This window comes from Diplotaxodon limnothrissa, linkage group LG6 (assembly GCF_057381915.1).
Source record: "Diplotaxodon limnothrissa isolate DT_005_m linkage group LG6, D_limnothrissa_male_GT1.1, whole genome shotgun sequence".
Classification (NCBI taxonomy): domain Eukaryota; kingdom Metazoa; phylum Chordata; class Actinopteri; order Cichliformes; family Cichlidae; genus Diplotaxodon; species Diplotaxodon limnothrissa.
Genome location: NC_140601.1, coordinates 10,259,462 through 10,287,298, shown reverse-complemented (window position 1 = coordinate 10,287,298; position 27,837 = coordinate 10,259,462). Strand labels below are relative to the sequence as shown.

General features: G+C 39.7%; 1 protein-coding gene across 1 annotated transcript; it reads left to right on the top strand.

Moving 5' to 3' along the window:
* Positions 1–20,788: 20,788 nt before the first annotated feature.
* On the top strand, positions 20,789–22,782 carry LOC146630116 (uncharacterized). Its single transcript, XM_085356775.1, has 2 exons — positions 20,789–20,840; positions 21,923–22,782. The coding sequence occupies exons 1-2, from the start codon at positions 20,789–20,791 to the stop codon at positions 22,780–22,782; spliced, it is 912 nt and encodes a 303-aa protein (XP_085212901.1).
* The last annotated feature ends 5,055 nt before the right edge of the window (positions 22,783–27,837 follow it).

The following is a 27,837-nucleotide window of genomic DNA, read 5'->3' as shown; positions in this document are numbered from 1 at the left end:
GGGGACTCCAATAAAAAATGAAACAAATAAATAAATAAAAACTCTAGAAAGAATCAGCTGTGCTGCACATTAGCTGCAAGGCAGAGTCTGCTGTTGTTATCAGACACAAATATAAATGTGCCAAATTCTAAATGTTGCACACAGGAAATATTTCTAAACCCACAGGACATTAGGAAAGAAAATGGGGCACTCAACATGTTGGCTGGACTAAATAAATAAAGTTGAAGTCTTTAGAAGTCCAAGGAGCTTGGAAAGAAAAGCAACTGGAATTTTCTTAGGACATCTCACGTCTCATCCGAGAAACTTCTTCAGTTCTAGACCAAATTGTCATGATCTGAGTGAGTGGTGGGTGTGCCTTCAAGGCTGGCTGTGTTTTCCCAGGATGCACCTGGAGGCAGATCCCAGGAGAATCTGTTTCACCTGTGTCTCATCAGCTGCAATCAGTAGGCTGCATATAAACCCAGGTGTTGTCTTCTCTCCTTTGAGAGTCTGTCAGCTACTAATGGTGGTATCAGGCCACATACCTCAGGTGTTTTCTTTGGGTTCATGTGCATTTGTCTTAACTCATCTCCTTGTGTTCACAGTCCTGGTTTTACCACTCGCCCCGACAGTAGTCTGCTGCCTCCAGCACAACACCACATCAACCGTCTAGCCTCGCTGTCTGAATTTAGGATTCTCTTCACCTCAGCTGCCTGCCCTCCTGCTCTCCAGTCAGCTCTGGAAGTTCTCCACCTCAGGACAGACAAACTCACTGCACAGCCAGCTACTCACTCTGTTTGCGATTCCCTCCTCTAGCCGGAGAACATCCTCCACTGCAAAGAAGCAACCTCTTACTCTCAAACATGTCCCAGACTCTGGGACTCCACCACTAATCCTGTTTTCCCTGCTTTCTAGCCATTCTCTGCTCCAGCTCCGTGACAAGTCAGTTACTTCTCTTCAGTCCCAGTGTTCAGTCTACCTCACCCCATTCATTTCCCACACATTCTTAGTGTTGTAAATAGTGTGTTCAGTAAGGATTTGTGAATCTGATCGCTGTTCCTGCATTGGTGTCTGCACTTCTCAAGGTGGCCTTCGGGCCGTATGACACAAATGGTGGAGAGTCCCAGATTTTAAGATGTGAAAAAGGGTGTGGTTCATTATCAGCAGAGAGGTTTTGGGTGAAACCATTATGAGACCTTGCCTCACCCTATCATGTGACTTGCTGAGGTCAACTGAGACAAGATGTGAGTGGGTGTTAAGGTGCCTGGGTAGGGATCTCAAAACTGGATTATAAGTGGCAGACAGCTGGTGTTTTAGGCCACCCCCTCTGTTCTAAGATGGTCATTCACAGTGGACAAAAAAGGCTTGTTTCACTCCTTTTTTCAAACTATCTGCCTTCTCTGTCCAAAATGTGAACACTGGCACCCTTGAAAGAGTGACCCTCCTTCCGACACATCTTCACTCTAACATGGGCACACATTCAGTCGATTAGAAAAACTTTTTTTTCCCCTCAGGAAACATGCACACCACCAAAAGTTCTTGAAATACTCCTAAAATTGATGGATTTTGTGATATTGAAATATTGTTTTGCTGAAACTTTCCTGAAACATAGATGAGTTTAGACCTTTTGTGATATACAAAAACAAGATTTATGGTGTGCACATAGCTAATAATTACACCAGCTGCTTCTGTAAATGTGTCACGTGGTGAGAGGAGGACGACCCAAATGCAGACACTGAGGTGTGAGTGAGTTCGATCAGAAGGTGAGCCGTTTTTTTGGGCTGATAAAGAGTGATAAAGGTGTGGATACGAGGAAACCTGGAGACATGGCGTGAACATAAGAGATGACCTGACAATCACTGAATGATAGCTACACACAAATACACACGAGGGTGATGAGGGAAAAGGAAACACAGCTGGGATAAATGAGCGTAATGGGAAGGAGGAGGAAGCAAACTGGACACACTGAATATGGGACGCAAGACTGTCAAAATAAAACAGGAGACAATGGAACGCAAGACTGACACACGAGCTTGACACAGGAGTGGAGGAGAGGCAGACGAGAGGGAGCGAGGGGACACGAGAGAGAGAGGATGAAAGAGACAGGACGAGCTGGAGAAACATGGATGAAACCCACTGAGGGGAACACGGGAACAGAAGATGGAAAGCAAGACACAAGGAAATCCACAAGAACACACAGAGAGGGACGTAGAGGACAGAGACACAAGCAAACCCAATAAACAGGGAACTAAACAGAGAATAGAAACTCAGAAAGCTGGGTGAAAATGACCCAGAACCATGGCAAAATGTGTGTTCTTACATTGTTTGGATAAATAAAGAAATTAGCAAGTAAATGAAAAAAATAAACATTCATAATAAACAATCAGTTTACAGAAACAACAAGTGTGATATGTCCTGTTTAATGACCAACCAGGCACATTAGCCATTATATTCTGTTTGCAACCTCTGGCTTAGTGCGTCTTTTCTTTTTATTAAAAGTAACAGTGGAACAAACGAGTTCTGTACGAGAGCTCTGCTGCTGACAAACACCATGTGCACTAGCTGCATGTTAGCTGCATGCTGTGTGCTTTTGGTGCCCATAACAACAACTGTGGTTTTCTTGTTGTCCCTGCTAGCATATGTTGGAGCTTAAACTAATAACGCTCAATCAGTCATTTCGTTTTATGTCCACAGCTGGACTTCACATGGAACAGTCTCTGAAAAACGTTGCTGCCTCACATTGGTGAACCGTCGTCCTCTCAAAGTTCTCATAGTTTGGTTTCATGGGAGGCTAAGTCAGCCTCTGATTGTTGCTGTTTGGTTTTACTGAAAACACGAGGCTGAGGAGTAGCAAAAGATTGGGAACACGTTCCTACAGCTCACCGTCATTTTAACAAACTCCTTTAACAAATTTCCTGATGTATTTATTCTGCTCTGGATATCTTCAGACATCAGCTCCTCTTTCCTCTGTTCTGACATTCTTTTAGTGGTAAACTAGACATCTGTCCATTTTATGTAAATGACCTCTGAATAACTGCAGAATATTTCCTCTTTCTAAAAACGTCTTCTTACTTCTGCGTAATGTGTCTGTACTTTAGTTCTTGGTATTCTTCCTCCCCTGATATCACCTTCTTCAATCTGCAAGTCAAACAGCACATGTTCTCAAGCTCGCTGTAAACAAAATGGCCCAGGGCAGATTCAATACCAAGCTTCTGCAATAGCAATAGCTTTACAGCATATGGATCACATGCTGAACCAGGTGATCTATACTAGTGTCCACTCTGGTTTAGTTATAACATGGCAGTGGAAGTTATCAATACAATTGGTGAACTTACTGACAACCTTTTATTGCATTTCTCATTATTTGTTGGCATGTGTAAATATTTGAGTACATTTGGGTGATGACTCAGCAAAACCTTCTGCAATGAGAACAAACATCTGCTCAATGCCAACTTCTTCTGTGAGAGTGACTCTTTGTTCTTTGTTCTTCTTTTTCTTCATGTGAAATCTGTTTGTTCGATCTGCAAGTCAGGATGAAGAGTCAAAACAGCACATTCTCTGTAAATCATCTTCATTGAAATAAAACAAAGGTTATTGTGATTCACTGTGACACACAAATACCTTGTTACTCATTAGGAGCAGCGGCAAAAAACAGAGCGAACGACCATTTTAGCTAACAGTAACAGTGCTTGCTAACTAGCTAGTGATTCATTGTAGAAAACTATAGATTTATTTTTCATTTTTTGGAAGAAATTTTCTATATAACTTCAAGATGACTGCAGGTACATTAAAAATGAAACTGGATCTTTAAGTTAAAGGATGCTCTTAATGAGATGATGATGTTAGCAGTAAATCCTGCTGTTTTGAGAAACCGTTGGTTTCAGTAATTCAGTGTGGATTCTCATCATTCAGTAAATCTGTTTATTGATTAAAGCTGTTTACTGTTTTGTTGTGCCTTCCTTATTTAATAAGCTACAACAACTGAGTCATTGAAGGTTAAAGGGTGGTTTTGTCTGCTGCTACCTTCCTGTTACAGTCCATGCCCGTCTAGTCTTTTAGGTGAGGGATTTCAGCAAGAGCTGAAAAAATCAAAATGTCTGCTGTGTGAAATGTTTACGACTCTGAGTGATTTGGTGAAGAAGATGATGAAGATGAAGAAACATGTAATGTAATCATGTAATGATCGCTTATATCAAGCTGACATCATGCCCTCTATAACCTCTGCCAATGAGGTGATGTTTTTGGTAGCATAGCATCTGTGTCATTCTGCCTATAAACACGATAGCTGGAAAAGTTTTGATTGAATTCTGATAAAACCTTGTAGGGATGTAGAGTGGGCTGATGTTTACAATGCATTAAAATTTTCTTTGCTTCCACTGAGATTGTCAAGATCTACATGATCATTTATTGGTCACAAATGGACAAAAGCATCATAACTAAAAAAAACAGTGATTCTTACAGGTGTGGTGAGTATTGTCAATATGTCAATAAAGGTCATACAAAGTTTTAAAATGTCATGTCATCATAACAAACTCCATGGCATTTTTCCTGATGTATTTATTCTCCTCTGGATATCTTCAGACATCAGCTCCTCTTTACTCTGTTCTGACATTCTTTTAGTGGTAAACTAGACATCTGTCCATTTTATGTAAATGACCTCTGAATAACTGCAGAATATTTCCTCTTTCTAAAAACGTCTTCTTACTTCTGCGTAATGTGTCTGTACTTTAGTTCTTGGTATTCTTCCTCCCCTGATATCACCTTCTTCAATCTGCAAGTCAAACAGCACATGTTCTCAAGCTCGCTGTAAACAAAATGGCCCAGGGCAGATTCAATACCAAGCTTCTGCAATAGCAATAGCTTTAATATCTTTATTAAATGATCTGTGTTGCTGCTTAGGTGTAACAATTAAGTTTAACATTCAGGCATCCATGAAAACAGAATTTATGAAATTTAACGGAGTTAGAAGTTAGCAGGAAGTTAGCGTGCTAGTTTCTACCTAAACATGATATACCATGTTCTGACTGAGAGATTTCTGAAAAAAATAAAACGTACAGCTCTGCTATCACTTCCAACATAACCCATATGGAAAATATATGTATAAATCTTATAAATTTTGTATCTGTCTTGTGTGAAACTTGTATGAAAAGCACACAAGAGTGAAAATAGATATAAGATCCCTTGAAAAATTCTACAAATGAAACTGGTATGTTTTGGATACTTACTAAAACAATATATGAAAGTAATGACAAAGTGGCCACTTTCATGAGTTAATCATATAAGCCTTATATGACTCACTATATAAAGTAGGCCAAATCTGATGCAAGTCTTTTATAAGTTTTTCCTATTTCTTTTCCATATGGGAAATGAAGACAGAACACTAAACAGCAGTGACTTTTGTAGGGTTACTGAAGTCTGACTAGCTGGTATATAATGATGTGCTACATGATTGCTAGCGACACAGCTTTGTTAGCATAGAAACACAGTGAAGCTGTAAAAGTTAGCATGAGGGTTTCTGGTGGTCAGGGACAAATGCAATCGCATGGCAGGATGCTGTAAACAGATCAAACTTCAGTCAGGAGAATAACTGAGATAATCCATCCACAAAACGAGGTAAGTCATTAATATACTGCAACAACATGGGAATAGAGCAGCTGCGAGAGAATTCAGCATTAATTAATTAATTACAGTGTGATAATGGGGCCACATCCTGAGCATCAAATAAGTTTGTTTCTTATTTCGCTCCAATCCAATCTGTCTTTATTTATAAAGCACTTTAAAATACCCGGCACAGGATGAAAGTGCTGTACAGTAAATAAGTTAAGAACAATGGAATAAAACAAAACAGTAAAAAATAAAACATAATACATAAAAATTAAAACAGCCCTATATTTAAAAACAAGATAAAACAGCATTGAATCAACTAAAACAACTGAAGTAAAACTAAAACTAAAAACCAACATCTCACAAGGAGTGAAAGGCCAGGGTGAATAGATGGGTTTTCAGGAGTGATTTAAAAACAGGCAGAGAAGGGGCCTGTCTTATCTCTAAAGGCAGATCGTTCCACAGTTTCGGAGCTGCTACAGCCAAAGCACGATCTCCTCTAAGTTTACGCTCAGTCAGATGCATTTAGGAGCAGCTGATCAGCCATTGCAGGCTGGGGGGGGGGGGGGGGGTATGAAAAGGGGAAAAAACCAAAATCCTTGGACACTGCTAGCACGGGGCGCCTACACAAACGCAAAGCAGGAGATGAAGCATCGCTGAATATGTTTCCAAACCAACTTTATTCTAAGCCAAAGATGAGAAAATATGGTGAAGCATATCTTCCCTTTGGTTTCACCTGCACAAGTGCTGAGGTAGGTCTCCCCTGCAGAATTGGTTTTCCCTTCGTCGGGAGCAGCGCTGGGCTGTTCAAATCACGGACAAACAGTATCCCACATTCTTGATTTTTAGTTCACAAACACTTGTAATGACTAACTACTCCTGACATTTTGGAGATGTTAGCTCTTTATACAGTAAAGTTAGAGTGCGATACAAAAAATATCAGGCTGATCCTGCCACGATTTGTTCCCCCGGTTCAAATCACGGAATAACACTATCCCACAGTTTATGTTTTTAATCCCATTTTGCACAGAGAAGCATTATTTGAATAATGTATTGATAGCAATGCTGAATATTATTACACAGTAAAAAAACAACTACATGTAAAATTACACCGTAGGGGTGTATGTCTAAGGAGCTCAATGAGGTAGCTTGGAGCTATATCGTTAATAATTCGGAAGGTGAGCGGCAGGATTTTGAATTGAATGCGATACTTAACGGGAAGCCAATGCAGGTCGGCAAGGACAGGGGTGATAGAGGCATTACATCGGTCTTTCCATCACATTTGTGGCTTCTTCTCCGCTGCTTCTAAGTGGAAATTGGTACATTTAACTTCCCACGTGTGGGACTAATAAAGGTTATCTTATCTTACTACAATTATCTGACATCTTTAGTTGTTTTTTTACAGATGAAGATTTGTGCTCATGAAACACATGAAATAAAATTTTGTTTCTGTAGTTGATCAATCAGTTATTTGACTTGCATGAATTTAGCAACTATTATTATATGTTTAATCTTTAAAAGTACTTACTGTTGATATTATTTACTGTAAATTGTTCAAAATCATAAATGTGTGAGAAGCACTCAATCAGGGGCGACTCCAGCATCAAACCTTTAGGAGGGCTCAGCTCAGTCTTAATGTCATGCTTTTAGTGTTGCCTTCAAAAGAAATGTAATTTTTGGATGACCTACAGCAGTGTCTAAGAATAACAGATTTTAATATAATACATCAGCTTTACGGTGGTCACTTTAGTTTAAAACCCGATGCAATGGCACAGTCATGTTGACCAGTAAATTTCAAAAACAGTTTAAGAAAAAGCAGATCAGAGGAGAAACCTGCACGGCATTGTTTCAGTCTCTTAACCACATAGAGGCCAGTCCACCAAATCATCAAGTATTTAAAGTACCATTATACAATACAGACAGTTCAAAATCCCCCTGCGACTCCACCTGCACAAGAAGCAAACTGGTAATAGAGCTGGTTTTAAATGGCAGCTTTTGAATTCATGCAAACCCAAACACTTTGTTGAGCAGACTCAGCACAGAGACTCGTGTACACCAATTCAGAGAGTGGAGAACAGATTTGTAGTCTGTCACATCAGTATAGTAGCATTCATCCTGTTCAAGTTTACAGTGATGTGAATGCTGCTAAATGCTATTATTCACATTAATAGCAGAGTGCTACTGAAAAGCACACAACGCATCCATTTAATGCATGTAGATTTTGTGAAAAATCCACCTGATCTCTGTTAGTTCCAGTCTCTCTGTCCGCGCTTCCTCTTTGTACTGACAATCACACACAAACATTTTATATTCAACTAAAACAATAACGAAAAATATATTCTTGTAATAATTATTTTAAGAGCATCGTTTGATAAGAGCATAGCACCCTGCTTAGTTATGAGCGATCACCATAGATGAATGTGGGCATATGTAATATCAGTTTGCTGCTGCTGGCGAGGGTGTTGCTAGGATCTTGAAGCATACAGGGCTTACAACAGCCCTGAAGTCTTTTGAATTTTCACTCAATAACAGCACCTTTTAAAGTTATTTGTTTTTATTCATTTAAACATATAGTAAAATTAATATAAAGTGGTAAATGTTATGCACTACCTAAAGTGTGAAGTCACAGAATGATACTATTTAGTGCAGTTTTTAATCATTACCAGTCTTCATCTTAGAGCTTGTGCTCTTATTGTGCCATGATGTCTCCTTTTAAACTGTGTGGATGTTCACCTCTTCTTCATCCTTCCTGTTCCTTTCACCAAACTGCTCATTCTTGTTCTCCTCTGATCTCACTTCCTGTTCTGGTTATAAGAAGAATGCAGTCAGCATGTGTCAAAGACACTCCCTCCAAATATATGATTTTTGATATGATGATTAGATATTTAACATTTTATTTATCAACTATTTTATGCACTAAATCAATTATTAAACAAATATCATATTGTAGAAAAGCAAATAATAATGCACTAAGCAGTTTCATGCCACAAGAGCTAAATGGTCACTTCACTGTATTTATTTCCCACAAACTACTATACCTAGGATCTTCAGGTTTCCACTATATTTCATTAATCTGCAGCGACTGTAGAACATAAAGTATATTGACCTCTATTGTTTTCTTTATGACTTGGCCTGAATACACACACATACACATCTTTGAATAGCACAACAAATGAGGTAATTTTCCATGTGTTTTAATAGGTTTTAGTGATTTATGGGTTTTATGTATGTGTGTGTATTTTGGTCTTCGGTGTAAATTTATACAAACTGTAATTTTTTCAGATGAAAGATCCGTTATTTAATGTTGCTTTATGTTGACTCTATGGAGAATAAAGCCTTACATGAGTGTTGCTATTTTTAATTGCGGAGTGGAAGACCTACTGTACTTGTTGTTTAGTCTGTGATCTGAATGATGAATTTAACCAAACTAATAATTATCATGTAACTGCAAGAAGACTTAATGAAACTGAAACAATGCACCCTAACACAGGCATTTGAACTGTACGCTATTGAGTGCATGAAGTGTACCTCTACAGCTGAAAAGAGTTTGACTGTATAATTTCTGGATCTACTGATTTGTTTCTGATGTATCTCTTCTTTTATTTAGCCTGTATTTGTATAGCGCTTTACTAGTCCCTAAGGTCCCCAAAGCGCTTTACACAACCAGTCATCCACCCATTCACACACTGGTGATGGCAAGCTACATTGTAGCCACAGCCACCCAGGGGCGCACTGACAGAGGCGAGGCTGCCGGACACTGGCGCCACCAGTAGGCAACGGGGGAAGTATCTTGCCCAAGGACACAACGACCGAGACTGTACAAGCCGGGGCTCGAACCAGCAACCTTCCAGTTACAAGGCGAACTCCCAACTCTTGAGCCACGATCGCCCCATTATGTACAGAAAGATGATGAAATCCTCTTTATTTGAGAAAGTGTCCTTAAACTATTTTTCCTCCTTCTTACTGAGTTTCCGAGCTACCTCTTTGTTAAGTGAATAAACTATTTGAACAAGAAAGATATCATGGCATTTATGATGATACTCTGTGTGTGTGTGTGTGTGTGTGTGTGTGTGTGTGTGTGTGTGTGTGTGTGTGTGTGTGTGCGCGCGCGCGCTCGGCAGAGGGGAGGTCAAGACAGGAGCTGAGTTGACCTGGTACATCAAGTTTGGATTTCCCCAGTTGTTGATAAACAAAAAAGATTTAAACTTAAAAGATTTTGAGTTCATGCACACTGGAAAAAAATTCTCTTCATCACAATCATTTGTTTAAAAATATGGCTATTTTACTGATCTATGGTTATTATTAAAGAGGAAGGAAAGAAGAAGAGGAAGCCTGAGCCCAGGTTCTGTCCATTTTCATAACAAGTGACAGCACAGACATCTGAGCTTTTTCGTCATAAAGATTGTGATGTGAAGCATCAGCAGGTAAAGTGTCGTTAAAGTGTCACTTCAATAATGCTGCTGGCAGAAAGAAGTGTTGACACATACTAGCTTTGAATAAAAGGCTTAAAACACAAACAGTCTAATCCTGGGTGTTGCTTTTAAGCTTAAAGAATATAATAAGTTCTAAGACAATTCAGTTTACTTCTTACTGTCCATGTTGTGTTGTGGTATTTACTTTATCATGAATGTACGCTACTTTGTTCGAGCGACTGTAAAAAATAATTGTATTCATGAAATAAACTAGACTTTCACAGTCTGCATCTTCCACAGTTTTTATGCTTTTGTTCACTCCAAGTTTGACACAAACCCACAGACAACCAGAGTTAACTATGTGAAGCAATCACAGACACTGTAATGGCTGATTTTTCTAATAAACACAATCAGGTTAACATTAAGGTTTAACATTGAAGGAGATTTGTTCCATAGTCACAGTTATACTTGTATTTCCTTTACTTACATCCAACACTACTATGTTCTGTTTCAGTCCAGGTGCTGGCAGTTTATCCTTTGTTGTTTGGACAAATAAGCTTAAAGCTAAACCTTCATGTTTTTGATGGGAAAGTTTGTTAAACCATTGCTCAACTTATGTCTGCACAGAGCAGATAATTATGATGTACTTGTAAAAAGACTTGATAAGCAGGTCACAGCTGAATCAAGGGGTAATAAAAGTAAGACCACGCGGTCTCAGCACGACTACACATGCAGTGGGTTATCGCACACATTTGAAAGACTCATTGTGTAACTCAGGATGTGACCCCTTATAAAGGAGACAGAGAAGTTCTGTTGTTCAGTCAAGTAAAACCTGGTGAAAGTGCAATTCTAAGACTCTGGTCGTTGCTTAAGTGTATAGATAAAAAATCTTTTTTTCATGCATTATTTTCTTACTATATTAGTATAATCACCAAATCGATCATTTCATATTTATCTCCTGAAACGATCTACATTAACTTTTCTATCCCTAGAAATGTGTTTCCAGAGTCCCAGGTTTAGTGACTTCCTGTCCACCATCACATTAGCTGAGTAGTTGTCAAATTTGAGGGGAGCAGAGAAGATCAGACACCAGTCAGCAGGTCAGAGGCCATCTCTCATTTCACAAATCAATCACTTGATTTATAAATGGAACAAACACCCCATCAGACCAGGTAATGACCCATTATGAGACAACAGCCGTCTGAGAGGAGATGTTCTGTATCACAAAACATGGGAAACAAACAAACTCTAGGCATTCTGAAATATATAAAGCTCAACAAAAAAACAAAACCATATCAGATCCTGATGTAATTCATTTTGTTGTTGTCTTTATTAGTCATTTAAAAAGAGGTCTAGAAAAAGTGTCCAGGAAGAGATTCTACTATTTATGCAGCACTGCCCCCGTGTGGCCACAAAGACACACAACAGCTTCATTTCTCAGCCTGTTGCCTTCTTTTTCCTTCATGATGTAAACAGTGAATGAACTGAAAGAAGTCAACCCATAAACTGTTAAACTGATACAACAGTCATGATGATTATGTAACAAGTTGTAGTTGACTTTCTGGTGGTGGTTTTGGTATACAATTTAAAAGCCATTTTCTTTTATAAATACACCATACACTTTGTTCTTGACCATTTCTTTTCCTCATATCCTTAATGGACAGTGGAGGAACACTACATCTAGCTTCTGTTTAACATTTATCCAGGCGCCCCCACACTGTACCTCTACAGAAACCAAGGGAGAGAGACAGACACACAAAGATTTCCACTTGAATCTTGATCTCAAAATAGAAAAAGTTTTATCACAAAATAATTACAAGAGCACAAATAAAAACCAAAGACAAATGAAATAAAAGGCAAGGCCCTGCGACTGAACACAGCACATCTTGCACCTTTAAAATTCACAAATTTCACTTTTCTTTGTCAGTCTGTGGTATTAAAAAAATCTCAACATGATGACCAACGTTTGACCTTTCACCTCTAGCATGGTTTTCTCTGGATTTCAATCTGGCCACTCCAGAAATGACATTTATCAGTGTATGTACAGCATCCATTTTTGGTTTAGACAGTCTGACACAGACCGTCTCCATGGCAACCTCCAAGACTCTTCTTTTCCTAAAAAAAAAAAAAAAAGTCTCTATATGACCACCAACAAACCTGTTACACCATATTTTTTCACCAGCTCACCTTTGCTGAAGGTTCTCATACAAATCTAAACATCTTTTGAGAAAGTCCACATCACTCTGATCTGTAATGAAAACAGAAAAACAATGACAACACCAGCAGAGGCCTCCGACATAAACCTGGCAACATAAATCCAGATAACTTTGCTTATTTATCTCTTAAAACATTCAACAAAGATTACATTTCTAACAAATATACCAATATCAATATATATTCCAGAAACAGGACATTCCAGTTAGATCCTCTCCAAACTTACACTGGGCAGCTCAGCCCATCATCCACTTTTACAAAACAGAAAGCCGCCTGATACAACAGCCCCAAAAGTGACAAAAATCCACCTCCAAAAAGCAAAACTTCTCATAATGGAAAAACAAAAAAGATTGTCAGTCCTATCAAACACTTTCTCTTAATCTAAAGAAATTATTCCAACATCAAACTGTACAATTTACAAATAACTACCAAGTCTCTCATGAGAAAACTCTTGTTCACATTAGAGCTGTGTGGTACACAGTACGACTGATCTCTGTGAGTGATTCATTTCACAAAGTGTTTCGGCCTGGTGGCCAGTACCTTTGAAGGAAGTTAGTAATCTGTGCATAACAGAGCCACGTCTCCATTTCTAAGCAGAGACAAATCTCTGTTTTTTAGGGAGAAGAGAGAGCCCCACATGATGACTCGATGCCAGTAACAGTCTTTTACAGAAGTCTGCAGGCAGCCCACCCTGTGCAGGAGCCAGCTGACCAGCAGCAGCACTAATCTCCTCCAAAGAAAAGTTAGCATCCAGGACAGCTCTGTCCTCAGAGCTCAGCTGAGGAAGCCCCTGCAGCAGCTTCTCCACGCAAGCTTTGTTACTTTACTCCATCCCTAACATGGTGGTGTAAAAGTCCACGGCATACTGACCTGCTCTGCATCCAGGAAAAACCACTAACGCCACATAAACTACACTAACAACACCATACACAATTACACTAACTCATCATCAGCCTCACAACACGCCACACATAAAAAAAACACAACTTTCAGCCAGACAAACCACACAGTCCACCAAACTTCCATCATTCACCAGAGAGAGGGAGAGATATAGAACGAGAGAGTTTAGTGGATGTGTGTTTGTGTGTGTGATACACACAATTTATGAATGTACTCTCCAATAAAGGTTATGTAGTTGATGAAAAGTGGGTTAGATTAAATGTTTACATTTCTTGTGCATGAAGTAAACTATAATATTTATATGTAAAATTCCACACCTACACCTGTGCGCCCTCACACTGCAGCACATTTTACTCCCCTGGTTGCAGAAACCGTTCTATATTTTGTCACAGCTGCAAAAGAAGCTCCACTCAAAGAAACTCAAAGATGATGGAGAGGAAGAGATTTCAGAACATGAGGCAGGAAGGTGGGGAGAGAGTGAGGCGGTATGGCACACAGGAAACGGTCGAGGGCAGACTCAAACCCAAGCTCCTGCAGTGGGAACTCTAACGTTTAGTACATGTGTCCCCACTCAGCCAGGTGAGATATAGCAGAACCATCAATTCAGAGTCTGACAGTAAGGGTGAAGACGAGCCTGACTGTTGGTCTGCTCCAAAACAAGCCCATAAGCAAGCTTTGAAATAATATGTTACAAAATTGTGAAACTGCGACATGAAATTTGATTTGAAAATGAAATTCATCCTGATCAGGAGCTGTTATGATCTAAATGGTGTTCTAGATCCAGTAAGCATTCATTCAACTTGTCTGCAGCAAAATTAAAAAATAAGTTACCACAAGTTGTTTTTTAAATTGGTAAATAATTGATAAAGTGTTAAAAGTACTGGTTGTGTTTGACCTCATCACCAGGATGAGTTGGAAATACCTCAAATTCCCTCAGGTGGCCTTTTGCTGGTTGGATTGCCACTACAGTCTGTAAACTGTGGAGGTAATTTTGTGAGCTCATTGGATGAGCAGTTTCTGAAATACTCAGACCAGCCCATCTGGCACCAACAACCACGCAATCTCTTTCCCCCATTCTGATACTTGCTTTGACCTTCAGCAGGTCATCATGAACATGTCTGTATGCTAAAATACTTTAATTTGCTGACGTCTGATTGGTTCACTAGACATTTGTGTTTAACGAGCAGGTGAACAGGTGTACCTGGCAAAGTGTGTGTAACCCTCAGTGTTACTGACATGTTCCACACTGATGCACAACAATACTCTGTGCCCCACACTGTTTTATTAAGTATGTCTAATCACTGTGGACATTACATGTACCTTCTTAAAGGAGAGGTCAAAGGTCAGTTACCTTTATAGGTTCCTGCTATATGTTGTGACATATACACAGCACAGTTGTAGGAATGATAGTTTCTAGATTAAGTTGATAAAGTTGACCTCGAAGACCACAAGTTTGAATGGATTGTTAACATGACCCCACTCTACAGCACTGCAACATTTTAACATGAGTTATTTAAGACTTTCCAGGTATCCTGGTTACAGAAAAAGATTGATGAGCAGAAAAAAAGAAACAAACTTTAATTGTTTCTGATTAGAAGCTGTACAATCCGGACTGACTTTAACAAATGTGCTATAGGCTCAGCTGGAAAATAGTGAGCTTTACAAGACTGATTTTGTTCCAAAGGCTTTCACAGACCTCAACCAATCCTAAGGCTAATTAGCACGGCTAGAATTTTAAAAACATTTGTTAAATGTTGTCATTGCTAACATATACCTGTTTTAGAGCATGGTGAGTAGCGAGAATGCAAAGTTATTGTTACCTCTAAAAAGAAAAATGTGAAGATGTGATGTTAGCATGAGCTATATAGTATCTCCAAAAGTTGATTCTGTTCATCTGGACTTTACGTTTTGTGGGAAAAACGTTTCGTCACTCATCCAATTGACTTCTTCAGTCTCAGCTGACTGCAGGTTTCCCCAATCTTACAGGGAGTGCAGAATTATTAGGCAAATGAGTATTTTGTCCACATCATCCTCTTCATGCATGTTGTCTTACTCCAAGCTGTATAGGCTCGAAAGCCTACTACCAATTAAGCATATTAGGTGATGTGAATCTCTGTAATGAGAAGGGGTGTGGTCTAATGACATCAACACCCTATATCAGGTGTGCATAATTATTAGGCAACGTCCCTTCCTTTGGCAAAATGGGTCAAAAGAAGGACTTGACAGGCTCAGAAAAGTCAAAAATGGTGAGATATCTTGCAGAGGGATGCAGCAGTCTCAAAATTGCAAAGCTTCTGAAGCGTGATCATCGAACAATAAAGCATTTCATTCAAAATAGTCAACAGGGTCGCAAGAAGCGTGTGGAAAAACCAAGGCGCAAAATAACTGCCCATGAACTGAGAAAAGTCAAGCGTGCAGCTGCCAAGATGCCACTTGCCACCAGTTTGGCCATATTTCAGAGCTGCAACATCACTGGAGTGCCCAAAAGCACAAGGTGTGCAATACTCAGAGACATGGCCAAGGTAAGAAAGGCTGAAAGACGACCACCACTGAACGAGACACACAAGCTGAAACGTCAAGACTGGGCCAAGAAATATCTCAAGACTGATTTTTCTAAGGTTTTATGGACTGATGAAATGAGAGTGAGTCTTGATGGGCCAGATGGATGGGCCCGTGGCTGGATTGGTAAAGGGCAGAGAGCTCCAGTCCGACTCAAACGCCAGCAAGGTGGAGGTGGAGTACTGGTTTGGGCTGGTATCATCAAAGATGAGCTTGTGGGGCCTTTTCGGGTTGAGGATGGAGTCAAGCTCAACTCCCAGTCCTACTGCCAGTTTCTGGAAGACACCTTCTTCAAGCAGTGGTACAGGAAGAAGTCTGCATCCTTCAAGAAAAACATGATTTTCATGCAGGACAATGCTCCATCACACGCGTCCAAGTACTCCGCAGCGTGGCTGGCAAGAAAGGGTATAAAAGAAGAAAAACTAATGACATGGCCACCTTGTTCACCTGATCTGAACCCCATTGAGAACCTGTGGTCCATCATCAAATGTGAGATTTACAAGGAGGGAAAACAGTACACCTCTCTGAACAGTGTCTGGGAGGCTGTGGTTGCTGCTGCACGCAATGTTGATGGTGAACAGATCAAAACACTGACAGAATCCATGGATGGCAGGCTTTTGAGTGTCCTTGCAAAGAAAGGTGGCTATATTGGTCGCTGATTTGTTTTTGTTTTTGAATGTCAGAAATGTATATTTGTGAATGTGGAAATGTTATATTGGTGTCACTGGTAAAAATAAATAATTGAAATGGGTATATATTTGTTTTTTGTTAAGTTGCCTAATAATTATGCACAGTAATAGTCACCTGCACACACAGATATCCCCCTAAAATAGCTAAAACTAAAAACAAACTAAAAACTACTTCCAAAAACATTCAGCTTTGATATTAATGAGTTTTTTGGGTTCATTGAGAACATGGTTGTTGTTCAATAATAAAATTATTCCTCAAAAATACAACTTGCCTAATAATTCTGCACTCCCTGTATGAACAGTGCATGTATATGGTTACCTGTCCCCTTGCAAAACTTTGCTAGACCCGTCCCTGCACAGTTACCAGCTGTCAGTAGAAAAGGATCCTGATGTTATTTGTCTCTTAGAAACAGTTCATAACTTCCCTTCAACTCATCCATGTCACCTAAAAGGTAAACCTGTTTCTCCATCACCTGTTCAGCTCTGATGATTCAGTAAGGACATCTGCTGGTTTCATCTTCACGTTTCCCTCTCACCACATATCCAAACCGATATCATGACCAGCAGCTGTTACAGCTGTGGCTCCAGCCAACATCAGCTGATACTAGAAAGCAATATTAAATTAATTCTAACAGCAGCTGATCAAGCTTTAACCTGCTGTTGTTGTTTAGAGCGACCACCGCTGGTTTCCTCTTTCTGGCTCGAAATGTGTGATAAACAAACAAGAGAAAAGCAGGCAGAGCTGTGTTCAGTTTAAGAGAGAGGTTTTTGATACCTGAGAAGGAGTGCAGCAGCTCCATGGTGTCTGTGGCACAAGCAAGGTAACCATCAAGCTCAACTGCACTTTGGAGCCTTCTGGAGATTGGTCTGGAGAAGAATTCATCTTCATCAGATGACTCTCTTTGCTGATCCTCACTCTCATGCTCTGTTGTTTAGTATTCAGGACAGACCATCAATAACTTACAATGTATTAGGTGAAATACTCACTTAAGCATCTGTTCAAATGTAAAAATACACAAAAATGGGATCACATGAATCCTTACCAGCCTCTGTTACATCTGCTCTGTCAGTCCAGGAAGTCTTGAACTTGGATAAGAGGACTGCAGCTGCAGCCAACTCTGGATCCTCCATCATCGCTCCAAAACGCTTTTGAAGGCCATTTTGCAGGGCTCTGATGAGTGGCACGCATGTCTTGCTTGATGTCTCCAGCCTGCTAAGTTTGGACAGTAGTTGTTGGATTACTGGCAGGAGCCATCCCATAAAGGAAGTGGACTCAGACTGAAGAATGTTTGAAGCTTTCACCAGTGACTTCATGGTGGTACAGTACTCCCTAAGGAATGCAACTTCTGCAGGACTCAACCTGTAAGACACAACAACAAAACCCACCATGACTATAATAGGGATCTTCTGATTTAATATTAAGAGTCTGCTCACGTTTTTAACCATCCATTAAGGAAAATTCACAAAATTTGCAACCATATTGGTAGGTGTCCAATTTCACTCACACTTTCACCTTGAACTCCTCACAAATGCTCCTGATGGCATTTTCCCCCTTCTCATCAATGATGCGTATTATCCTTTCAATGGCAAGGTTGGCTGAATTCCACTTTGTTGCATTGGGACGAATGATCTGTAGTTCACACTTGTCCTCTACCACTTCATTAGCCAAATGAGTTTTGTTCCAAATGGCCTGGCATTTTGCAAAGGTTGCACGGGAGAGCCTCTTGTAGGTTTCATTCATGCTCTCTGCTAGGGCAGCATCAGATGTTGCCACAAGGTTTAGCAGGTGACATGCACATCGCTGATGAGGCGGGAGTTGATACTCCAAACCAGAGTCTTCATCAAGAATTGCACTTGCCTCATGGTAGTCAATATGGTCAGTCAGGTCAATAGTTTCTGGGTCTGCTTCATCTTCAGCTTCATCTGCATCATTTTGTGCCCCAAACATGTGGAAGGCCTTGACAAAGTTGGATCCACTATCAGTTGTGGTTCTTACAACTTTGCCTCTAATCTTGTATTGGCAATGGATATCATCAAGCGCACCAGCAAGCATGTCAAATGTGTGAGACCCTCTCAATCTTTTGCATGCTGGTGCTGCAGATCTTCTTTCCAGGGACTCTTCCTCCAATGGCATGTGACTCCAAGGTAATTTTTCTGATGAGCTGACCAACAATCAGTAGTGGTAGCAACCAATTTGACTTTATCCAATGCTGCAACCAAAGTCATCTTCATGTGATCAGCAGCTTCACAGATTCTGGCACGGACAGTGGGTCTGGAGATGACTTTGGCTTGAGGTTGTAATGTGGTAACCAATTCTTTGAAAGATGGCTGTTCTACCACTGCAAATGGCTGTAGACCCTCACATGTGAAATTGATGACAAGCATGTCAACAGTTGCTTGTGGAACATGTTTGTTTGCAGCTCTCAACATCAGGTCTGGTAACTTGGCTTGTGTATTTGCTGAGAGCTTGTTTGGTGTGGCTGTGGTCTTTCGCTGACGAGATGTTGATGCCACAGTGATATTGTACTGCTCAATCTTCGATGGATGTTTCCTCTGTAGAGATAAATATTATCATACGTCAGGTTCATACATTACTTCATAACATCACTGTGATTAACACTACAGGAAAACACATTTTTAAAACATCATTCAACTAGACATGAGCTAATCTTTGATTGTTTAGCATAGTATAAAAGAGTGGTGAATTTGGTCAAATCTTGCAGATATATTGCTGTATTTATTTACAAATGTAAACCAATTTTGAACGATCATTGCAAAAAACATGAATTTCTGTATACATTCTAAGTTCTGTAATCTGTATACTATCTGTAAAAAGAGTATCGACCAATGTATCAGTACCTAAATTTTTAACTCCTTTTTATCAGTATCACCCTAAAGTTTTCAGTATTAGTCAGGTTCTAAAAATACTAAGAGAGCAAAATATGTGTATATAGCAAATGTAATTTAAGAAAAGGGATCACATACACAAAAATGCTGCCCATACAGCTAACAAATAAAAACAATCCACATTATGTTCTTTAAAAAAATATATCATATCGGGAAATATATAACCCTACTGATTAAGAGCCACGTCACTATGATAGACCTATATCAGGCCAATGATCCTGATCAACTGATCCATCAATCGGGCTCTGGTACATGTCAGCTGAGAGCTGGAAGATTCATTTGAGATGCAGCTCAGCACTGTGTTCAAATTTTGTTTTTGTTTTTTATATAGGCCAGCTGATTGTAGGCCTGTGAGTTTTAAATGACTACAAATTTAATTTATTGTAATGACGGTGGTTATCCAAATAATAAGCTAAAACATTCCTACGAATTTAGCTGTTCAGTGGTGACGCACGAATCCTACTTCCGGGTCTAAAGTAGTCTGCGTTTAATATGGCTTTTGTATTGTTAACATGTTTAATGTTATGTATTTTCTTCTATTTGATCTCAAAAAGCTCCTAAAACAGTCAGTGATCACTGTTGACCTCCCTCGGCTTTTATTACCGCTAATCATTTATTTAAGCTCAGTTTTTAAAACCTTAGGATGTAACTACAGCCCAGCCCATGCAGCAGTATATGAATGACTAACCTCGTATTGTGGATGGATTATCTCAGTTGTCCTCCTGGCTGAAGTTTGGTCCTTTTACAGCATCCTGCCATGCGATTACATTTGTTCCTGACCACCGAGAACACTCACATTAACTTTTATCGAGTGGAAAAAAGTTAGCTTGTTTATATTATGCTAACATAGCTGTGTCACTAGCGGTCACGTAGCACATCATTATATACCAGCTAGCCAAACTTCAGTAACCCTACAAACGTCACTGCTGTTTAGTTTTCTGTCTTCATTTATGCTGGAAGTGATAGCAGAGCTGTACGTTTGAATTTGTTTCCAAAACCCTGCAGTCAGGACATGCTATATTGTATTTAGATAGAAGCTAGCGAGCTAACGCCCTGCTAACTTCTAACTCTGTTAAATGTCATAAATTCCGTTTTCATGGATGCCTGGATGTTAAACTCAATTGTTACACCTGGTAGAGCAGAACGCTGATCATTTTATTAAAAATGAAAGACTTTAGACAGTTTTTCAACTCTCAGTAATGCCATAGTGATCGTTTGATATATGGACCTGCAGCGGAGTTTAGACCCAGACACGGCTAGTGAGGTCAGACTGGACAACCGGATAGTTCTATCACGTGCACGTGTACACGTTGACAACCGTAACCATGGCCGCCGAGGGTATATAAATGCTTCACAAGGTTCCAAACGTCTGTTTACACTTGCTCGTGGACTTGTTTCGACCTGCTCCAACCTCAGCCTGTGGAAAGCTAAGTTTTGCAAACTATTTCACTAAAAGCGGATATAACTTGAGAGCAGAACAAGTACTTCATCGTTTGTACTTGTTTTTGTTTTTCAAGTTTGAAGATGGCTCGCCGTGGACCCGGACTCCCCGACTGTCACCTGGACTTCGCTGCAGGTACGTTTGAAAATTTCTTTAAATGGAAATTACTGTAATAATTTAACAAGTTCCAGTGTGAATATCAAGTTTTAACGTGATCAAATATGTGTATTCAAGATTGTTTCCCGTAAATTGTTTGTATGTTTTAAATTTTCCGGGAGAGGTGTAGAAATTATTAATGACTGGTGTATGAATATGAAAAAAAGGTGTTACTTTGATTTGAAGGCTTCAAATTTGACACTTTTCTTTAAAATGAAATGGTTAAAAATAGCTTAATGGACTAAAATTTGTAAAATGCCCAAAAATCAGTTTCTGTGGTAACGGCATCTTCAAGATGTCATGGCCTCAGAACACGCAGGCGTAAACACACAGATCCAGGTCCCCTCCTGACATCCTTTTCTTCTCCGGATCAAAGACTTTATTGACATAAACTATATTTTTTCTCTGCTGCAAAACACAAAGATAAAAAAATACAAATAAAATAATATCAAAAGAATATGAAAACAGTAGTAATAATGGCATTAAGACCCATCTTCTGTTACGGTAATGCTTTTAACCTTATTAGATAGCAGAGAGAGATATTGTACATGGGGATATTTACACAGGGATAGCATGTTTACCACAGATTAGATGTATCTGTCCTCACGGCACATTTCTAAATATGTGGATTCTGAGTTAAGAGTTTCTGTTTGTTTGTTTGTTTGTTTGTTTGTTTTTGACTTGACCATCATTTTCAGACATACCTGCAGAGCTTTGTGTGTGCAATTCTTACTCTTGCCAAGGAGGTTGTGTTTTTATTTTAAAAAATAAATAAATAAATAAATAAATAAATAAATATATATATATATATATATATATATATATATATATATATATATATATTATAGCTTATGTGTATATATATATTATAGCTTATGTGTATATATATATATTATAGCTTATGTGTATATATATATATATATAGCTTTGTATATATATATATATATATATATATATATATATATATATATTATAGCTTATGTATATATATATATTATAGCTTATGTGTATATATATATATATTACATTCCTAATGTTATTTTAAAATTGTTTCCTCACAGGGCGTCTTGACTATGTGGTTGAACGCCCTGCAGAAGCTCAGGACACTGATACCCAGCGTATCAGCGAAGGTGAGTATGGTGAGTATTTTATCCCTCTCTCACCCTCACCTTCTTCTCATGAAGCATCAGATGCAGATGTCGGTGAACAGCAAGGTGAGTATGGTGTGTACCGCCCCTACTTACCTGTAGATGATGAAGAGGTGAGTGAACAGACTGACAGTTCATCTGACTGGAACGACTCAGAAGAGTGGGGGGATTGGCTTAGCGATGACTCTGGGTATGACACCATGGATGAGAGAGATGATTCCCCTCTCATCCGGGAGCACCCTCCAGAGCCGTTTTGGCACGATTGGCAACGTCCTATTGCTCCAGGTGCTGCCCCCATCGCCATGCCGCCTTTCGGCCAGGCCAATGCCCCACTCTTCCCTCGAGTTGTTGCCCCAGTTGGTGATCCGCCAGCTGCTCCTCCCTCAGCTGCTCCCTCAGCTGCTCCCTCTGCTGCTCCCTCTGCTGCTCCCTCTGCTGCTTCTTCCTCAGCTGCTCTCTCTGCTGCTCTCTCTGCTGCTCCCTCTGCTGCTTCTTCCTCTTCTGCTCCCTCTGCTGCTCCTTCCTCTTCTGCTCCCTCTGCTGCTTCTTCCTCAGCTGCTCCCTCTGCTGCTCCTTCCTCTTCTGCTCCCTCTGCTGCTCCTTCCTCAGAAAAGAGAAGCAGAGAAGACATCTGCACCGAAGAGGTAAGTGCAAAGAGGTGCAAGGTGAGTGACCAGTTTGATGCCCCTTCAACATCCTCAGGTAGTTTTGGAGTCAGATGTTTCTGGGAGAGGCTTTTTAACCTTTCCCTTGATGACAGTGACTCTGATTAGTTTATGTTAGAATGTGTTTTTAAACTTTGCCTTTGTGTTTTTACAGATATAAGAACATCTGACTTGCACATGTGAAATGTATTGTTTTTTTCTTGAATAATATATGTTTTTCCCAAGCCCTAATTCACCATGCAGGACAAAGGTAAGTCTGTACTTAATCTCAACACAAATAAGTAGAAAAGGTTTAAAAATGATGCAGTGAACTGACTGTAGTCTCTTGTTTTTACATAAGATATAGCCTGTGGCTAAGAATTCAACACTTCAGACACTCAACATCCAAGATGGAGCAAACACCCCACCCAGAAGACAGCCTTACCCCGACCAACCCGATGAGAAGGATGGATGACCAAGTGAAAAACGGGAGAGTGGTGCTGTGTTCCAACTATGTAAGTTATCACCTCACATTGACAACAAACTGTATTGAAGACAAAATTCTTCCAATAGTTGGTATAAATCATCATCCTATGTCAGCAGCACTGTAGGTTTAGCTTTATTTATATTTTTCATGTGTATACGTTGGGTTTAAAATTGCTTTTTAACAACATACTGCAGCTACCAACAATGAAAATGCTGTTTTGTGTTAAAATGACGTCTTTCTCGTGTTATTACTTTGCAGGGCAGCTGAGAGTGGACAGAGCTGCACAGAGGACCAAAGATCCACTCTCAGCACTTCATACCTGACTGGCCACAGCACCAACCCTCCTCACCCTGGGTGAGGAGGGTCCTGACCCCGCCTGTACAGAGGGAGTTGTGAACATGCACTTCTGTGTCGGTGGGTTTAGGATCCTCCTCACACTCACACTGATGAAGACTGTCACTGGAAGATGTCTCCATTGCATCAGCAGGACGTAAGCATTTGTAAAATATTACAGTTTGTGATGTTTTATACATATTTTTATTGCATCATTTAAAACTATGAGATATAAAATAAACCAATTTTCATAACATTTTCTGTGTATTTAGTTGTTTTCTTAATAAGTTCTTTGGAACATCATTGCAACCTGTCAGCTTTTTATTGAGGATTTAGAAAGTTGCTGGTGGCCCGAGTGTGTAGAGTGGGGTGTTGTTTTTGTCACATGGTGAAAGTGACCTCATGGGGAGCAAAGAGAACAACTGAACAATTTGGGGATTCACAGACTTTCGTAATCGCTAAAAACAATTAATAAAAATTGTTCTGTGTGAACTAAAAGCTCAAATATAAACCATCCTGACACTGACACAAATGATCTGCTGTTTATAAGCAGGACAGTGTTTTCATGAGCCTGGATGAAGCTAATTTGCATGAGTTTAACCTGCTGGTCAAAAACTTGCATGACTCTGATATCACTCTAACTTTCTTCTGTTTATTTATTCATTTTTGCTAATTGTAGTAGATTAATATGTTCACCAACTGATTGTTGGCCTGAATGTTTGAATGTTTGCAGTTTCAGGTCCTACTGATCAGTTTTAAGTATTGTAGAAAGTGAGCAGCAATTGAATCAAGTCCTGGGATGAAATGGGACAAAAGGGTAATGTGACAGCCACATTAGTTCCCTTCCCTCGTTTAACAATGTGTAAGCAGACTGCTTTAACCTGCAATTTACTGCATGTTGTTAGGCTGCATGGTACAACCACAGTCTGCTAACCACCCGTGGTGATCGAAGGTTTTGAGGTCTTGCTTGAGCTACTGATGAAGTTTTATCAAAGCTTGTTAAGTTTCCCAACCACATTTTATCCTGATGGTCCAAGGCTTACATCTTTATGCTCACAGACGTACTTCTGTAATTAATCAGTGACCGATTTATTACTTTAAGTTACAGTGTGAGGGGCATTAATGAACATAAATCAGATTTAACTCAACTTTTGCCTCTGTCAGTGCGCCCCAGGGCAGCTGTGGCTACAATGTAGCTTGCCATCACCAGTGTGTGAATGGGTGAATGACTGAATGTAGTGTGAAGCGCTTTGGGGTCCTTAGGGACTGATCTGATCTGTATCTCAAAGTATCCTTGGACACGATACTGAACCCCAAACTGCTCTTTCATGTGTCCATCAGAGTATGAATGTTAGATAGAAAGAACTTAGGTACAGAAAAGTGCTTGTATGAATGGGTGAATGAGGTGTATAAAGTACTTTGAGTGCTTGAGTAGAAAAGTGCTATTTAAGAACAAGGATGTGCAAGAATTTGCTAGACACGCTCTTCTTTTTCCAAAACTAAAAATGTTATTTCAAATTTGGCAGCCTGTGTGTCAAAGAGACTGAAGAGTAACTAAAGGGCAAAGTCCAGGAATACAGCCAAACTCAGGAGATCAGTTAGGAGCACAACTGAGCAAAGGTGATTCAAAAAAATGGAGAGAAACTCTGCCATGCAGTGCCATGCTGAGCAGACTGGTTTACAGCCACAAGAGAGACTCAGTGTTCACAGATCATAAAATCTTCAGGGAGCAAAGCTCTCAGAGAAGCTATAATGCAATCCACAGATAGAATACAGTCAATAAGCTCCAAGTGAAATGTTAAACAGTGCATGGATAGCTTTTTGTTCAGCTTTTTCTTCGTATCCTTTTTCCCCCTTTCTAAAGTCTCTTCAGAGGCTTTGCAATTTGTCAAACAGCAGCTGGTAAAAAGGCTTTTGCAGTGAGGCAGGGAGCCTGTTCAAACCAGATTATGCTTGATTTGATGACTGCAGAGAACTTGGGGCTGACAGCTCCGATTCGGATCGGTTCTCCCTTGAAAAGGCATTAGTGTGTTCTGTCATGGCAGGATTTCTGTTCAATGTGCAGGTAGATTGAAATCAAAGGGCACCAAAGACACCCAAACCTGAGGGATCATTACGTGACACCCAAAGCATCTGAGCAGTCTTATTCCTTCATCTGTACCAAATTACTCAGATTCACAGACGTCGTGCACAGCAGACCTGCAATACAACGATGAATAACAGGAGTTACGCCTGCGTTTGACAGGTCAAAATGTCACAGGGAGCAGTTCAGTTAAGTTTCATTCCCCTCCAGAAATCACTTCATGCATGATTATCAGGAACCTTTGAGTAATGACAGCACTTAAGTGAGTGTTTCCTTACCATGTTCCACTTTGTCACCAAGTTTTAGGATGAGAACGTTTTTTTTCTACTTCTATTTTTTTTATATCGTTGTTATTATTTCTGTTGTAATTTGTGTTTGTTTTTTGTTTGTTTGTTCAGTTTTTCAGCCCTGTTGCATTTTTTTCTATTTCCGTTGTGTTTTATTCAACTTCTGTTACATTTTGCAGGATTTTGCAGCTTTTTCTATTGACGGGTGTTTTCTTCAGGGCCACCATATTATCATTATCTTTAAAACTGCATTTGAAACTTAATGCTGAGTTTTTACTTTCTGCAGTTGAAGTTATCTAAAGAAACTGTGTGTGGGTGCAGCTGAAAAAACGTCTTTTGGCAAATAACACAGAAATTCTGAAATCCTCTACTGCTTATATCAAACAGAATAAAAGAAACCAAAGCTAAACTCTAAAAGATTATTTATTTCAGCTTGTTTACAGTTATCCACACCTCACAGCTTTTTATGGGTTGATAGTTTTCCTGATCCAATCTGCATACTCAGGATCACAGAGGTCCATGAAGGCAGCCGGTGCTCTGCATACAAAGTCCAGATCTCCCACAAAAGAAGAGACCCCATAAATCCTGCCATTATGAACCACTCCTCCACCAGAGTCTCCCTGCAAGACAGAAATACAGTTTCCCAGTTTTATAAAATCTTTCTGTATTTTGAATGTTTAATAAATGCAGCTGTGAGCTGAGGGATCATGCAAACTCACTCGACATATATCTTTCCCAGGACTTTGTCCACAGAACCAGTGCTGATAGCTCCTGACTCGGTGGACCTCGGGGAATTATTTCTGTAAAATATCATTGAGCTCTGTACAGCTGACAACCTCAGTCTCTGCACAGTGAAGAGAGGGTGATTCACCAGGTTCTAGAAATAAAGGGACAATTAGTTCAGCTTAAAGCACTTTTTTAGAAAATGATGCAGATTTGTATTTTATGCAGAAATGCAGCAGAAAGAAATAAAATGGTCTGAGCTCACAGGAAAAGCTTGTTTTTACTTTGAACACATTAGAAATGAAGCAAAATACAATTTCAGTACAAATATCTGCAACATCTCTTTACTAATAAAGTAACAGTTTGGATGGTTTGTTTTCTTTTTTCTTAATACAACAAATTTGTTAAAAATCATCTTCCTTCTTTTCTCATTAGCTAGTCCAGTGGTGGCACCATAACCTGCGACCTCAACTCTGGAATGACACAAGAAGTGTTTGGACACTTTTCTCTCCTTTTTTTGTCAGTTACATACAAATACATATATTGATTGTTTTGCACGTTAACTTTGAAATGTTGCCCTGAGGCCTGTACTATGAAGCAGGATCTCATCTCTCCAGGTAACTTCAGAGTTCTATATGAAGGATTTTGACTTCTTACCAGAGAAAATTGTAAGAGTAACCCTGACCTGCTGTTATATTAGTTATGTCCTTTATAGAGTTTTAGTCACCACTTTATCATCACGCACCACACCTGGCTAGCATGCTTGGACTGTGCTTGCTCAGCGCATTGGGACACCATTCAAGCTCACTGCAGCACATGCTACTTCCTGTTTTAAAGGGCCTTGTAGCAGCCCTTGTTACATGTGTGGGCACGGAGCGTGAAGCAGAAAGCACAGCTTAAAAGAGAAGTTGATATACCCGGCGGCGTGACACTGACTGGTGTTTTACACCCTTTTTTGGCTCCTACCTCAAAGCACACTGTGCGCTGTCGATCTTACGTGCTGCACAGTAATGTTTAATATTTAGTATTTACAGTTATATTCCCATATATCATCGTGATGTTGTTTATTCTATTGCTCTCGTTTTCTTCTGCTTGTTTTCTTTTTTCTGCAAATGCAAGTATCCAGAGTCAAATGCTCCTATAGGCCATAGCAGTGAATACCACATGGCACCATTCCTACCTCTGCATAGGAACAGAGACTTCTTCATTTCCAGCAAAGACCTGGGATATGAATACACCCACCTGCTAGATGCTAGTCAAAAGCTAGCAGA

What these genes read in the sequence shown, in the direction of transcription:
- LOC146630116 (XM_085356775.1), top strand. Translation starts at nt 20,789, where the DNA reads ATGGCTCGCCGTGGACCCGGACTCCCCGACTGTCACCTGGACTTCGCT. An exon ending in TCACCTGGACTTCGCTGCAG is followed by an intron (nt 20,841 to 21,922) that starts GTACGTTTGAAA and finishes GTTTCCTCACAG; the next exon opens with GGCGTCTTGACTATGTGGTT.